Source organism: Callithrix jacchus, chromosome 16, assembly GCF_049354715.1.
Source record: "Callithrix jacchus isolate 240 chromosome 16, calJac240_pri, whole genome shotgun sequence".
NCBI classification, from domain to species: Eukaryota; Metazoa; Chordata; class Mammalia; order Primates; family Cebidae; genus Callithrix; species Callithrix jacchus.
The window spans coordinates 46628167-46644144 of record NC_133517.1 but is presented as its reverse complement, the minus strand read 5'-3'; the positions used below and the strand labels follow the sequence as shown (position 1 = coordinate 46644144).

The 15978-nt window shown below is 40.5% G+C and overlaps 1 protein-coding gene and 1 long non-coding RNA gene across 12 annotated transcripts in view; one reads left to right on the top strand and one right to left on the bottom strand.

Annotated features, from left to right (window-relative positions):
- MRPS28 (mitochondrial ribosomal protein S28) overlaps positions 1–15747 on the bottom strand; it is a 240982-nt gene extending 225235 nt beyond the window's left edge. For 7 of the 11 annotated variants that reach the window (XR_013527928.1, XR_013527927.1, XR_008477073.2 and 4 more), the window contains exon 1: positions 15507–15747. Coding sequence is in view for 6 of the 11 variants with exons in the window: in XM_078352751.1 (XP_078208877.1) it covers positions 15507–15716 (210 nt within the window). In the remaining 5 variants the exon portion in view is untranslated. The remainder of the gene's footprint in view (positions 1–15506) is intronic. The other 4 variants (XR_013527926.1, XR_013527929.1, XM_002759024.7 and 1 more) reach the window with 1 other exon arrangement.
- Positions 1–15978, top strand: part of LOC118148398 (uncharacterized) — a 60961-nt gene that overhangs the window by 26676 nt on the left and 18307 nt on the right. Inside the window, exon 2 of the long non-coding RNA XR_004735209.3 lies at positions 14972–15905. This is a non-coding gene — a long non-coding RNA (uncharacterized LOC118148398). The remainder of the gene's footprint in view (positions 1–14971; positions 15906–15978) is intronic.

Sequence of the window (15978 nt, the reverse complement as noted above, 5' to 3'; positions counted from 1 at the left end):
AATAAGTTTTTTGGTTTGCTGTTGCAATCGGCTTGCCAATATTTTATTGAAGATTTTTGCATCTATGTTCATCATGGATATTGGCCTGAAGTTTTCTTTCTTGTTGGGTCTCTGCCGGGTTTTGGTATCAGGATGATATTGGTCTCATAAAATGATTTGGGAAGGATTCCTTCTTTTTGGATTATTTGGAATAGTTTCAGAAGGAATGGTACCAGCTCCTCTTTGTGTGTCTGGCAGAATTCGGCTGTGAACCCATCTGGACCTGGGCTTTTTTTGTGTGGTTGGCTCTTAATTGCTGCCTTGACTTCTGACCTTGTTATTGGTCTATTCATAGTTTCAGCTTCCTCCTGGTTTAGGCTTGGGAGGACACAGGAGTCCAGGAATTTATCCATTTCTTCCAAGTTTACTAGTTTATGTGCATAGAGTTGTCTGTAATATTCTCTGATGATGGTTTGAATTTCTGTGGAGTCTGTGGTGATTTCCCCTTTATCATTTCTTATTACATCTATTTGGTTGTTCTCTCTTTTCTTTTTAATCAATCTGGCTAGTGGTCTGTCTATTTTGTTGATCTTTTCAAAAAACCAGCTCTTGGATTTATTGATTTTTTGAAGGGTTTTTCGTGTCTCAATCTCCTTCAGTTCAGCTCTGATCTTAGTTATTTCTTGTCTTCTGCTGGGTTTTGAGCTTTTTTGATCTTGCTCCTCTAGCTCTTTCAATTTTGATGATAGGGTGTCAATTTTGGATCTCTCCATTCTCCTCATATGGACACTTATTGCTATATACTTTCCTCTAGAGACTGCTTTAAATGTGTCCCAGAGATTCTGGCATGTTGTGTCTTCGTTCTCATTGGTTTCGAAGAACTTCTTTATTTCTGCCTTCATTTCATTGTTTATCCAGTCAACATTCAAGAGCCAGTTGTTCAGTTTCCATGAAGCTGTATGGTTCTGGGTTGGTTTCTGAATTCTGAGTTCTAACTTGATTGCACTATGGTCTGAGAGGCTGTTTGTTATGATTTCAGTTGTTTTGCATTTGCTGAGCAGTGCTTTACTTCCAATTATGTGGTCAATTTTAGAGTAGGTGTGATGTGGTGCTGAGAAGAATGTATATTCTGTGGATTTGGGGTGGAGAGTTCTGTAAATGTCTATCAGGTTTGCTTGCTCTAGGTCTGAGTTCAAGCCCTGGATATCCTTGTTGATTTTCTGTCTGGTTGATCTGTCTAATATTGACAGTGGAGTGTTACAGTCTCCCACTATTATTGTGTGGGAGTCTAAGTCTTTTTGTAAGTCATTAAGAACTTGCCTTATGTATCTGGGTGCTCCTGTATTGGGTCCATATATGTTTAGGATCATTAGCTCTTCTTGTTGTATCGATCCTTTTACCATTATGGAATGGCCTTCTTTGTCTCTTTTGATCTTTGTTGCTTTAAAGTCTATTTTATCAGAGATGAGAATTGCAACTCCTGCTTTTTTTTTTGCTCTCCATTTGCTTGGTAAATCTTCCTCCATCCCTTTATTTTGAGCCTTTGCATATCCTTGCATGTGAGATGGATTTCCTGGATACAGCACACTGATGGGTTTTGGATTTTTATCCAATTTGCCAGTCTGTGTGTTTTGATTCGTGCATTTAGTCCATTTACATTTAGGGTTAATATTGTTATGTGTGAATTTGATACTGCCATTTTGATGCTAAGTGGCTGTTTTGCCCGTTAGTTGTTGTAGATTTTTCATTATGTTGATGCTCTTTAGCATTTAGTGTGATTTTGGAATGGCTGGTACTGGTTGTTCCTTTCTATGTGTAGTGCCTCTTTCAGGAGCTCCTGTAAAGCAGGCCTGGTGGTAACAAAATCTCTGAGTACTTGCTTGTTCGCAAAGGATTTTATTTTTCCTTCACTTATGAAGCTCAGTTTGGCTGGATATGAAATTCTGGGTTGAAAGTTCTTTTCTTTAAGGATGTTGAATATTGGCCCCCACTCTCTTCTGGCTTGTAGTGTTTCTGCCGAGAGATCTGCTGTGAGTCTGATGGGCTTCCCTTTGTGGGTGACCCGACCTTTCTCTCTGGCTGCCCTTAGTATTTTCTCCTTTATTTCAACCTTGTTGAATCTGACCATTATGTGCCTTGGGGTTGCTCTTCTTGCAGAATATTTTTGTGGTGTTCTCTGTATTTCCTGTATTTGAGTGTTGGCCTGTCTTGCTAGGTGGGGGAAATTTTCCTGGATAATGTCCTGAAGAGTATTTTCCAGCTTGGATTCATTCTCTTCATCACATTCTGGTACACCTATCAAATGTAGGTTAGGCCTCTTCACATAGTCCCACATATCTTGGAGACTTTGTTCATTCCTTTTTGCGCTTTTTTTCTCTGATCTTGGTTTCTTGTTTTATTTCATTGAGTTGATCTTCGACTTCTGATATTCTTTCTTCTGCTTGGTCAATTCGGCTATTGAAACTTGTGCATGCTTCACGAAGTTCTCGTATTGTGTTTTTCACCTCCTTTAATTCATTCATATTCCTTTCTAAGTTATCCATTCTTGTTATCATTTCCTCAAATCTTTTTTCATATCTTTTTTCAAGGTTCTTAGTTTCTTTGCATTGATTTAAAACATGTTCTTTTAGCTCACAAAAGTTTCTCATTATCCACCTTCTGAAGTCTCATTCTGTCATTTCATCACAGTCATTCTCCATCCAGCTTTGTTCCCTTGCTGGTGAGGAGTTTTGGTCCTTTCTAGGAGGCGAGGTGTTCTGATTTCGGGTGTTTTCCTCCTTTTTGCGCTGGTTTCTTCCCATCTTTGTGGATTTATCCACCTGTCGTCTGTGTAGTTGCTGACTTTTCTATTGGGCCTCTGAATGGACATCCAGATTGTTGATGATTCAGCATTTCTGTTACTTGGTTTTCCTCTACCAGTCTAGCCCCTTCACTGTACAACTGCTGAGGTCCGCTCCAGGCCCTGCTTGTCTGGGGTGCACCTATAGCAGCTGCGGAACAGTGAGGGATGCTACCAGTTTCTTTTTCTGCTATCTTTGTCCCAGGATGATGCCTGTCAAATGTCAGTCTTTTGGATATAGAGGGGTTAGGGAGCTGCTTGAGGAGACAGTCTGTACTTTATAGGAGCTTAATTGCTGAGTTGTGAGCTTTGTTGTTCATTCAGGGCTGTTAGGCTGCTATGTTTAATTCTGCTGCAACAGAACTCATTAAAAAAAAAACGTTTTTTCTCAGATGCTCTGTCTGGGAGGGTTGGGGCTTTATTTTTGAATGTCCATTGTGCTGTCCTGCCCATCTAGGAGGCAGTCTAGTCACTATTTGCCTGCCGAGTCTCCGCCCTGCTGGTGTGAGGTTCGCCCTGTTGCTGCAGGCTCTGCCCTTCTGCTGCAGTCTCCGCCCTGCTGCCACGGGCTACACCCTGCAGCGCAGTCTCTCTGTTGTACCGGGTTGCCTCGGCAATGGCAGGCTGCGTCAGCAATGGGCGTGTACCTCAGTAGGGGTGGATTGCCTCGGTAATGGCGGAAGCCCCTCCCCCATGGAGCTGCGCTTTCAGGGAACCTCTCCACCGGGAGCGTTTGGAATCGCCGTTTTTTTGTCACACTATGCTACCCCAAACGCTGTGTCCCTGGAATCTCCTGGGCTGGCTCACTGTCCAAGTCCCGTTCAATCTCAAGTTCAGCCCTCTCAAGTCTCAGGTTGCCGGTTCAACAGGGCACCTGGACAAGTGCGCTTTGTACGGAGCACTGTGGAGCGCCACTGCGCTAGAGCGCGGGCCACCGCCGCACCGGCTGCCAGCTACACCAGCCAAAACCTCTGCCTGGCGTCCCGCGTCTCTTTTATACCTGGGAATTAACCCGTTCTGTGGGCAACAAAGATCCGTCTGGAAATGCGGCCCTGACTCACCCTCTCTGCGCATCCACCGAGAGCTTCAATCCTGGGTTGTTCTCACAGCGCCATCTTGAGTCTTCCCTGGCCAGGCTGTTCTTGAACTCCTAAACTCATGGTCCACCCACCTAGGCCTCCCAATGTGCTGGAATTACAGGCATGAGCCACCATGCCTGGTTGTCTCATCACTGCTTTTCAACACTGTACTGGAAGTCCTAACTAATACAATAAGAAAAAAAGAAGAAATAAAAATATACAGATTGGGAAGGAAAAAATAAAACTGTCTTTTATCACAGATGGCATGATTATCTATGTATAAAATCAGAAAGAATCAACCAGAAAAAACCTGCTGGAATAAGTAATTACAGCAAGGTTACACACTGTAAGGTTAATATACAAAAAACGATGTGGCCAAAGTATTGGTAGTCATCAATGTGTAAACCAAAAGTATGAGATAGGTCTAAATCAATTTGGAAAGTTTATTTTGCCAAGGTTAAGGATACACCCATGACACGGCCTCAGGAGGTACTGAGACACTTGCCCAAGGAAGTAAGGGCACAACTTGGTTTTATACATTTTAGGCAGACATGAGACATCAATCAATACATGTAAGATGTACACTGGTTACACTGGTTTGGTCCAGAAAGGCAGGACAAGTAGAAGCAGGTTGCAAGGGTGGATTCCAGGTCACAGGTAGATTTTCTGATGGGCAATTGGTTGAAAGGGTTATTATCAAAAGGAAGGAATGTCTGGATGACCATAAGGCATTGTGGAGACCATGGTTTTATCATGCAGATATATCCTCCAGGTAGCACACTTCAAGAGAAAACAAACTAAATGTTTTTACTAGTCTGTTCCTATCACTAATTCTGAAAGGGATAAAATGAAGCATGTCTGGCTCCCTCTTCCCATCATGGCCTGAACTAGTTTTTCAGGTTAATTTTGGAATGCCCTTGGCTAACAGGAGGGGTCCATTCAAATGGTTGGGGGACTTTAGAATTTTATTTTTTGGTTTACAAATGTAAATGCTGATCAATGAAGATGGTAAGTATGAAAAAAAGAGAAAAGCTGTGAGCCCGATGCTGATAAAAAGTTGAAAGAACTGAAAAGATTTCTACCAAGGAGCTTTTTAAAAGTATTTTCTGATAGAACAGTAGTCTGAAATGGTACTGAGAATCAAGAATCAAGATGAGTCATTTTCTTCTCCTAGTCTTGAAACCCACTGCAATCTATACTAGGGAAGACCAGAAGGGAAGCAGTGTTATCAAGGGAAACCAAGAAAGCAAGCAAGAAATACTTGTAGACAAGCTTCAAGGGAGATTGTTTATAAAAAGACATAGGAAATTTGTGGCCAATGAATACACATCTACAGAGGAGGCCTGAAGGAAAAAGGTCTGGTTGTAAGAAAGAATAGTGATCTCTCCCAAAACCCACAGGATAAAAGAAGAAAACAGAAAATACTAGAATTTCTAGTTTTTTTTTCACTTCACCTTTAAAATGTTTTTGTGTGAATGCTTTAAAATGTATATAATAATGAAAACTACAGCACAAATACACACGCACACACACACAGACACACACACAGTTTTTCTTCTTTTTTTGAGACAGAGTCTCGCTCTGTTGCCAGGCTGGAGTGCAGTGACACAATTGCGGTTCACTGCAACCTCCGCCTCCTGGGTTCAAGCAATTCTCCTGCCTCAGCCTCCTGAGCAGCTGGGATTAGAGGTGCAAGCCACCATGGCCAGCTAATTTCTGTATTTTTAGTAGAGACGGGGTTTCACCATGTTGGCCAGGATGGTCTCAATCTCTTGATCTCATGATCTGCCCACCTCAGCCTCCCAAAGTGCTGGGATTACAGGCATGACCCACCGTGCCCGGCCACAAATATATTTTTTAAGTAAATACTGGAACATGTACTCAAAAATGTATTAATGAAGGGACATGATCAAAAAAGTTTAGAAATCTCTGTAAAAGAGGTATATCATAGGAGCAGAAGAATCATTATGCTAGACAGAGAAAAATGGTTACAAAAGGAGACTGGATAATTAGTCAGTCTCTCTCTCTCTCTCTCTCTCTCATTTTCTGAGTAGAGCTGTGAGCCAGATGCTGACAGATGCATAGACCAGGACCAACAGATGCTTTTAAGGTTTCTAGTAAGACAGATGCTGTCTGACTAAAGGCTAAGGTATGCAGGTAGCCATATGGAAGTTTATTTCTATTCTTGGATTTTCTGGTATTCTATACTGCATTGCTTCTAACAACAACAACAAAAACAACAAATTACCTTACAGGAAATAATGTGAGGAAATTGGCTCATGTTTATGGAATTCAGTGGTCTTACCAGTGCTGGCCCCAACAGACCAGTGAAATTCTCCCTTTAAAAAAAAAATAACTTTCTATTCAAAAATCACTGTAGATTCACATGCAGTTGTAACCAAGAATACACAGAGAGCCCCTGCACCCTTACCCAGTGCTCCCAGTGGTAGCATTTTAGAAGACTATACTATGATATCATAACTAGGAAACTGACATTGACACAATCCACCAAAATTCAGATTTCACCAGTTTGTAATCATTTGTATGAGTATATTTAGTTCAATGCAATTTTATTACATGTAAAGGTTCCATACTGGCCATCACAGTCAAAATGCAGAACAAGTCCATCACCACAAGGACTCCTCGTGTTGTCCTTTTATAACTCCACATATCCCTTCTACCTCCCTCCTTCCTTACTCTTAGTAAGCACTGATCTGTTTTCCATCTCTGTAATTCTGTCATTTCAAACACGTCATATACATTAAATCATATCATATGTAACTTTTTGAGACTGGCTTTTTTTTTTCACTCTGCATAATTCCCTTGAGTCATTCAAATTATTTTGGATACCAATCACTCATTACTTTTTATTGCTAAGTAGTAGTCCATGGTAAGGATGTACCACAGCTTGTTTAACCACTCAACAGTTGAAGGACATCTGGGCTGTTTTCAGTTTTGGACTATTACAAATAAAGCTGCTATGAACATTTCATTTCTTTGGGATAGATACTCTGTGTCCCAGTGACACCCAGTTCTCAGTGTACATTTATCCCCCTTGAGAGAATCCAACCATCTCAATCTGGGTAGCTGGCCAAAGATCAGGCAACTTGTTCAGCTGCCAACTCCTAGACTGAGTCCACCACTTGTTTCCTGGCAGTTGTCAACAACAGAATCCCCAAAGCTTTAAAAAGGTAGGCAAAACCCAAACTGAAACAAGACTATTTAGTTTTATTCCCAAATCTCAACAAATCAGGCTCCACTTGAATGTGCTTAATTGCTCTTATTTCCTCTGTTATTTAATGCCAGTAGGTAAAAAATATAAGGGCCATAATCAGGTTATAAAAACTGTGATCGAGAGAGAAAAATTTCAGAGCAGCCTTAGAAGCAAACTTAAACAAACACATTAAAAGATGAAAGTGAAATTTCTGAGTAAAAATAAGAGTTAAGAAAAGATCTCCAAATAATGAAAACTAAGACTGACTTGGAAAGTCGTGAGTCCGACTGGGTAAGATCAGATCCCATGGCCACCCAAGAACAAAATACATACAGAACATACACATCTTTTCTTTAGGAAATGTATAGTACTGCTTATAAGCATGTTACAGGTGTTGACAAAAACCTACTTTCCCCAGAGAATTCTATCTACTTCTTCACTATTTCATTGTTTTTATATTAACTGGTCATTTCCGCTAAACATGCTTTGAAAATGTGAGACATAAAACATTTCAAAAGATTTTTATTATTAACTCAGAGGTAATTCTCCTAGAATTTTATAATGTAAAAACAAGTTGGTATCACGGGTTAAAACCAGAAACATTTTCCATCATTCCTTTGCATATTAAATAGTTTTTAAAACACTGGTATAATATTTAAAGTCATCAGTAAAACTGATAAGAAAGCAAAGGGTTAAGTAAAACTATATAATTTTGCTATTACAGTGTATGAATTTAGTGGACTTTAAAACTTACACTAAAAATAATGAATTTCCCCATTATATTGAAATAAGCCCTTTAAGTCTACAAATTTTTATTTTTCCAGTATTCTGAAAGGATTAAACATCTGGCTTTAAATATTCTATCTTCTAGAATATTCCAGTATTTTGAAATAGAAAAATACAAATAAAATATTCATAAAAAAGTAAAAAATTACACTTTAAAATATTTCCATGAAGTCCAATATATTGCTAAAATAAGGTAAAACCATAAATACAATCAAGTAACATCAGTATTTTAAATAAATTTAAATTTTGAGTAAAATTTTTACTGTGCAGCCCCAAACTGCTCTGAAAACCATTTTTTCAACATTCTAAAAAGTGGTATGCCACCCTCTACTGCTAAGGAGGAGTAAAATTCACAAAGCCAAAAAATCAATTCTTTGTTCAACTATTGCCACCTTGTGGCTACGAGATGAGTCATATGCCATAGCACAGCTCCCAATCAGCTTAACAGATTCTACAAATTTATATTGTCTAAGTGACATAAGGAGGATTAAGGTCTTAAAAACAGAGGGAAAATGGTACCTGATTTTAAAAATATCTTTCGTAAACATATACCAGGTCCTCTATACATAAATATACATGCTATATTGGTTATAAATGGGAAGGCCAGGTGCGGTGGCTCACCCCTGTAATACTAGCATTTTGGAAGACTAAAGCAGGCAAATCGCTTGAGCCCAGAAGTGCGACACCAGCCTGGGCAATATGGCAAAACCCCATCTCTACAAAAAAAATATAAAAATCAGCCAGGCATGGTGTGATGCACACCTATGACCTCAGCTTCTCTTAAGACTGCAGTAGGAGAATCACCTAAGCCAGGAGGCAGAGGCTGCAGTGAGCCACGATTTGCACCACTACACCCCAGGCTCAGCAGCAGAGCAAGACCCTGTCTGAAAAAAAAAAAGAGTAAGATTTGGTCACTACTCTTAAAAACAAAACCAAAACAGAACTAGTTGAAGGGAAAGATGCATAAACCCATATTAAAGCTCAAGAAGCAAAGTAAAAGAAAAGTAGGTAAGTGAGCAAGGTTATGAGTATGGAAACTACAACCTCCATACAAAACAATGGCATTACACTTAATGCCATTTAACTTCCGTTCCCTTTAACCTGAAGTTAAACCTGAAGTAACCTGAAGTAACCCGTGTGTAACAACAAGATAAGAACTTCATGATGCATTGCCCTTGGTTAAATTCCTGGCTGCAGGGGAAAGTTCTTTGTAATGATAATTTATATGGGCTCTTACTGAACATTACTTATTTCTGAGGTCCACATATAAATAAGCCTACACTTTGAACGACTATAAGAACTAAATCAATGGGTACAACTTGAAGTTTCATCATATATATTTTTTAAGTCTAATAATAGGCCAACTGAGGTGTTATTTTTCATTTGTAACTATTCAACCATCATACTGTTTAAATTTCATTCCAACTTAAATCAGCAAATGTATATTCAATCCCTACATTAAATGTAAAGGATTATGCAAAGGATGAAGAGGGTGAACTGAAAATGGCCCCTAATCACCAGGAACTACAGCTAGAAAACAGAATAAAATAGGTTTGTAAATGACTTTGCAAAATGAAAGCTGTGGTATACCATAAGGCAGTAAAACACAAAACCGCAGAACATTCAAAAAGAGTTTAATCTGTTTGGTGAGATCACAAAGGCCTAAGAGAGGAGGTGATTTTTACAACAGTATTTGCAGGCAGGGAAGCTAATTCCAGGGTAAAGGGTAAAGGTAAAGAAGTAATGATTTGTTTACGAGACAGCAAAACTTATCTTCAAAACGAATATTTTAAGCAGAAACCATTTTACAAATGAAATCTTACATATAACCCCTATATATAGTGTAAATGTAACATTGTTATTTTAAGTGCATTTTATGAGGTCAAATTGATAGCACTTACTATAAGTCAAAAATTGTGATCATGAAGTTATCATAAAAATCAAAAACTGAAATCAGGAATGAAAGATAACTCCAGTTTCCAGTTTCTGTATTTTGCTTTGGTTGTGGAATATCAAGAAAATCCACCTACTATGACCCATGTGTTGATAAGGGGGTGAGGAAACAGACATCGTCACACACTGGAAGCAGGAGTTCAGTACAAACAGGCTGTAACACATTGTGTGTACACTTTTATCCAACATATATCCTACAAATACACTCTCCTAAGTTTGGAAAAATGCAAATGTTCACTGCAACTCTGTTAGGATATAAAAACAAATAGAAACAGCCTAAAAGTTCAATAACGAAGGGCTTCCTGCTTAAATAAATTATGCTACATCCATACCATGGAATACCAAGCAAGTATTATGTAATGATAAGGAAAAATAGTCATACTTAGGTAAAAATAGCAATTTTTATCAGTAGCAACTAAAACATACCAAGTGCTTATTAAGTATCAGGCACCTGTGTTAAGTGTTTTAAGTAATGAATTCATTTAATCTCATAAAAATCCCATGACATAGGGTTTCCTTTTATAAAAAAGGAAAAGGAGATACACAGATATTAAGTAATTTTCCAAAGAAACATAGCTAGTAAATGGTAGAGGAACCAGGATTTAAACCAGATTGCAGAATTTACACTCTTAAACTGTAATATAGTTTAAAATGGTATTCATACTACAAACCAATTTATGTTTTTAAATATATATACCAACACTTACCTTATACTTATATGTGTGTAATATAAAACTGTAGCTATGCATAAAAAACACACTCTCTTGCCTTGATAAAGTAAGAAAAAAGGACTTTTACATTTTACATAACATTCAGGGCTATTTAAATTTTCTTTCTAAAGTAACCAAATATTACTTTTATAAAATGTGTAAATAATTTTTTTTAAAAAAATCCTGAATACACAATTGGCATTTAATCATCTTGTACTCAGGATACTCTTCAATTAAATAGGTCCAGTAACTTCAAAAGAGGTGAAGCAAGTTTTTTCACAAGCTGAATGCCTATCAACACACAACTGCTCATATTCCTTATCATAAATGTTAGAAAAGCACTGAAAACTTCTAATACATACTAAAACTAAAACTAATATGCTATTTTCAGTTCCTTATTAGTCTTAAAATTATTTTTACTGAGTTATTCTGGACAGGCACATTTAACTAACATGCTTGAGCTCATACTATTCTCACATGTGCCTTTCTTTGTGAACAGTCACACATATATTACAATTCAAAGACAAGCCAGGTGTAACTGAAGTTCAAATATGCACTACACGTACTATTAACTGATCCACACATTTGGCAAATATTTACCGAGTGCCCACTCTGGGTCAAGCACTGTGCTAGGCACTGGGAATACAACAGAATGAGAGAGAAGGTCTCTGCTCTCCTGAAACATATTCTCCTGAAGAAAAAACTATTCTGATGTGTCACGTTACTCTGGCACCACAAGTTAACGAAACATTAGCGATTACCACTGCCCTTAAATTGGGATTAAATAGAATGGTGTGTGCATGGTTGTTTTCTGGGTTTTTTTTGTTTGTTTGGTTGGTTTTGGGTTTTTTGCCATGAAAAACTTGGATTTTATTATCTATTTGAATGGCACAGCTCAACCTCTAGTTACGGCATATACCTCCTTACGTTTATAAACAGCATTTCATATTCATTCACTAACAAAAAACTTTTATTTTTTTAGAGCACTTTTAGGTTTACGCAAAACTGAGAGTACAGTAAGACATCCCATACCCCTCCTGCCCCGACACATGCATAGCTTCCCCCATTACCAACGTCCCCCGCCAGAACAATACATCTGTTACAAGAGATGAATCTACATGGTTTGATAAAGTTTATTATTGAAGAAAATAGTGGGACTTCAAAGAACTGTTCAATTGTGGAAGCATCTCTGTGTAACTATTCTCAGGAAGGCAGAAGGCTGAAGAAGAGGGAGGCCAAGGCGGGCGGATCACAAGGTCAAGAGATTGAGACCCCGTCAACGTGGTGAAACCCCGTCTCTACTAGAAATACAAAAAAAAATTAGCTTGGCATGGTGGTGCGTGCCTGTAATCCCAGCTACTCAGGAGGCTGAGGCAGGAGAATTGCCTGAACCCAGGAGGCAGAGGTTGTGGTGAGCCGAGATCTCGCCATTGCACTCCAGCCTGGGTAACAAGAGTGAAGCTCCGTCTCAAAAAAAAAGAAGGCTGAAGAAGAAATGACTGGGGCCACATAAAAGCTAAACTGCACTGAATCAAGCGTACTCTGTACCAGTCAATGTACTGACAGTACCTTAAATGAATTATTTCATGTAAACTTCCCAATAACTCCAGTTAGAGCATCATCTCCACTTTGAGATAAGACAGCCAACTCAGATAGGCTAAGTAAGTTGTCCAAAGTCACTCAGTAAGAAAGATAGCAGAAGCTGGCAGCCTGAATGGAGCCTAAGCTTTTAACGTCTGTACCAGGCAGGGTCTTCAATGGTGGCAGACCTGTGAAGCCATAGTAGACAGATATGTCATAGTACAGAGATTAAATACACCATAGTGTATTTAACCTTGCAGGCAGTGTGAATGGAGGTTTAGAAGATTCTCAAGGAGAGGAATAAATAAATAACCTCATTAAGTCTGATTATAGAGCCCAACTTTAGGAAGATAACTTGGCCCATACTGTGTGTAATGACCTGAACCAGGCAGCAAGTGAAGTCAGTGGTATCAATTAAGAAGCAGTGGCCGGGTATGGTGGCCCACACCTGTAATCCCAGCACTTTGGGAAGCTGAGGTGGGTGGATCACGAGGTCAAGAGATCAAGATCATCCTGGCCAACATGGTGAAACCCCATCTCTACTAAAATACAAAAATTAGCTGGGCATGGTGGCGCATGCCTGTAGTCCCAGCTACTCAGGAGGCTGAGGCAGGAGAATTGCTTGAACCCAGGAGGCGGAGGTTGCAGTGAGCCGAGATAGCACCACTGGACTGCAGCTTGGCGCCTGGCGACAGAGTTAGACTCTGTCTCAAAAAAAAAAAAAAACAACAACAAAGCAGTAAAGGGGTCTACATAACTTTAAATGCTTCAAAGCTAAGAACTTGCTGAACGGAGACTACAACATAGCCTCCTGATACCCTCCTACCCAGGGAATTTTCTTTCCATTAAACCAAGATGTCAAAGATTTGCGAATAAGAAATTGGTGACCTATCTATCACAACCAAACACATTTACCCACTGTGTAGTAGAATAATGTTTTCTAAACTGTGTGAGATGAAGAACAACCATGCAGGGCACCGATAAATGCTGCTGAACCTGAGCTGGACTAAGATAATCTAACAGATGTGCTGGGACTGCCAGGAAACACCCCAGCCTCCTCTTGGAAAAACTGAACAGCCCAATTAGATCTGCCTTGGAAAGAAAAGAAAAAGAAATTCTGGGGACTTTCAAACACCTGGATTGTTTCCTTCATTAAACAAGCATTACATTTTGAGTTTCAAACACTTAACTATGCTACAATTTTCACGCTTACCAAAATTAACTCAGTAATTGAGAATTATTTTATGGGGGTTTCCAAAGGAGCTTAGAATGTGGTATGAGTGGGAGTGGAGTGTGAGTGAGAAATGTTAGGTGAGAGAAAAATTCCTTTACCATACATATATTTGGAGCGGAGCACTGAACTCTTATGTTTCAACCTTACTGCACTTAACTCTTAAGGCCATACCTTAAGGATGGATCTACAATCCATCCCTTAGGTGGCTTCAGGTCAGTCATAGCTATTCTGCTAGTAGTTTATAACTTCTCCAGATACAGTAGAAAGAATAATGACCCCTCCCCCTACAAAGACATTCACATCCTAATCTCTAGAATTTATGAATGCTACCTTCCCTGGCAAAAGCGAATTAACCTGCAGGTGGAATTAAGATTGGTAATCAGCTAATCTTTTTTTTTTTTTTTTTTGAGATGGAGTCTCACTCTGTCACCCAGGCTGGAGTGCAGTGGCACCATCTCAGCTCACTGCAACCTCCACCTCCAGGGTTCAAGCAATACTCCTGCTTCAGCCTCCTGAGTAGCAGGGACTACAGGCAGGTGCCACCACGCCCGGCTGATTTTTGTATTTTTAGTAGAGATAGGGTTTCACCATGTTGGCCAGAATGGTCTCAAACTCCTGACCTCAGGTGACCCACCCACTTTGGCCTCCCAAAGTGCTGGGATTACAGGCATGAGCCACCATGCCTGGCCCAGCTGATCTTAAAATAGAGATTATCTTTGATTATCTGGAGAGGCCAATGTAATCACAGAGATCTCAAAAGTAGAAGATGGAGGGCCTGGCCTGGTGGCTCACATCTGTAATCCCAGCACTTTGGGAGGCTAAGGCAGGAGGATCACTTGAACCCAGGAGTTCAAGAGCAGCCTGGGCAACATGGCAAAACCCCATCTCTATCACACACACACACACACACACCTAGCCGGAAGTGGTGATGCACATCTGTAGTCCTAGCTATAAAGAAAGAGGATTACTTGAGCCCAGGAGATTCAGTCTCCAGTGAGCTGAGATCATGCCATTGCACTTCAGCGTGGGTGACAGAGCAAGACTCTGTCTCAAAAAACTACAACAAAACAAACAAAAAAACCCAAAAAACAAAAAAGCAGAAGACAGAGGCAGAAGAGATGTTAACAGGCAAGGAAGAGATTCTCCCACTAGCTATAGAAAAGAACACAACTTCTCCAACACCTTGATTTTAGACCAGTGAGAACCCATCTGACTTCTCCCAGCCCTATCACATTTCTGATGTTTTACGCCACTAAATTTGTGGTAACTTGTTACAACAGGAAGTAATAAAATAATACACCAGGCTTCTTCTAGCCCTTGAATTTCAGAAAAATTTTGACATCAGTAATTGCTACTAAAATGACCCTATAACCCAGGACACTGCCAGTCTTGTAAACCGTTTGGTATTACTCCCTAAGAAGAAAAATACAGAAATTGAGAGTTTATTTGTATATAATCCAATTTTATGTCTGCTGAGTTTAATTATTAAAAACTTAGGCTTGTAATTTTATTTCTTCCATTTCATTTATCTATAACTTTATGGTGTTTTACAAAAGTACTGGCTGAGACAAATGGAGATTTTATTTTACTTTTTAGAAAAAGACATTTACAAAAGAGAGGCGAAGAGCTGACAAGTTATATCACTTCCTCAAGCTCAGAAAGTCATTCACCACCCAGCCATTAAATTAACAAATGTTTATGAAGAGCCTTGTACTCCTGACAGCAAGCTCGACGCTAGAGCTACTGTTTAGAACAAGACCCAGCAGAGCCCTGCCTCTCCGTGCGAGTCTCATTCTTCTTGGCGTCCCAGGAATCGCCCTAACCCGCCTACCTAGCAGCGCTCCCCGCTGGTTACCCTCCCACCAGCATTCAGCCCAAGTAAGACGCGCGCAGTGTGGATAGACCCGGTCCAGTACACAAATGCGACATAAAAGGTCAACAAAAGGAAGAAAAACACCAAGCAAGGATCCTAGGGGGCCAAGGGCTGAGCCACAACGCACCGCAACTCCAGAAAACCGGGTCTCGGCCACGGTTCCCAGCCCTCTGACCCCCCCGTTCCTACGCCACGCTCCGCCCGACTCCCGGCCCCGCCCACCGCGTCGTTGGCGTAGTTCCCTCGACTCCCTCTCACCCGCCCGGGCTCCACCTTCTGCAGTAGATCCGAGTGCCGCTCCAAGGCCCTTGCGAAGCCGCCTGGGCGCGTCTTAGGCTCCGTGGCATCGGAACTCCCACTTTCGGATCCGCTCTCAGTCCCTACGCCCCGAAAGGGCCTAGAGAAGAGAAACATTCGCGGAAAATGTCTCTCGGCAGCCACGGCACGGGTCAGACACAGCGCCGCCATGACTTTTTTTACCTCTGACCTTTGACCTTCCGCCGCAAGCGCGCGGGTCACGGGGCGGAGCGACGTGAGGTCCGCCCACCGGCCGAGGAGCTCAGAGGGCCAGCGGGGCATAATCTGCCTTGATCTTGGAGTGGCGTGGGACTGGAGAGACGCTAAAATTGATGGGCTAAAGAGTTGCAAAGGGGCCCGGTAAGTTTTGCGTTGGAAGTGCGTTTAACTTGCAGGAATTTCGCCTTCCTGGGCATCCGTTGGTCCACATTGT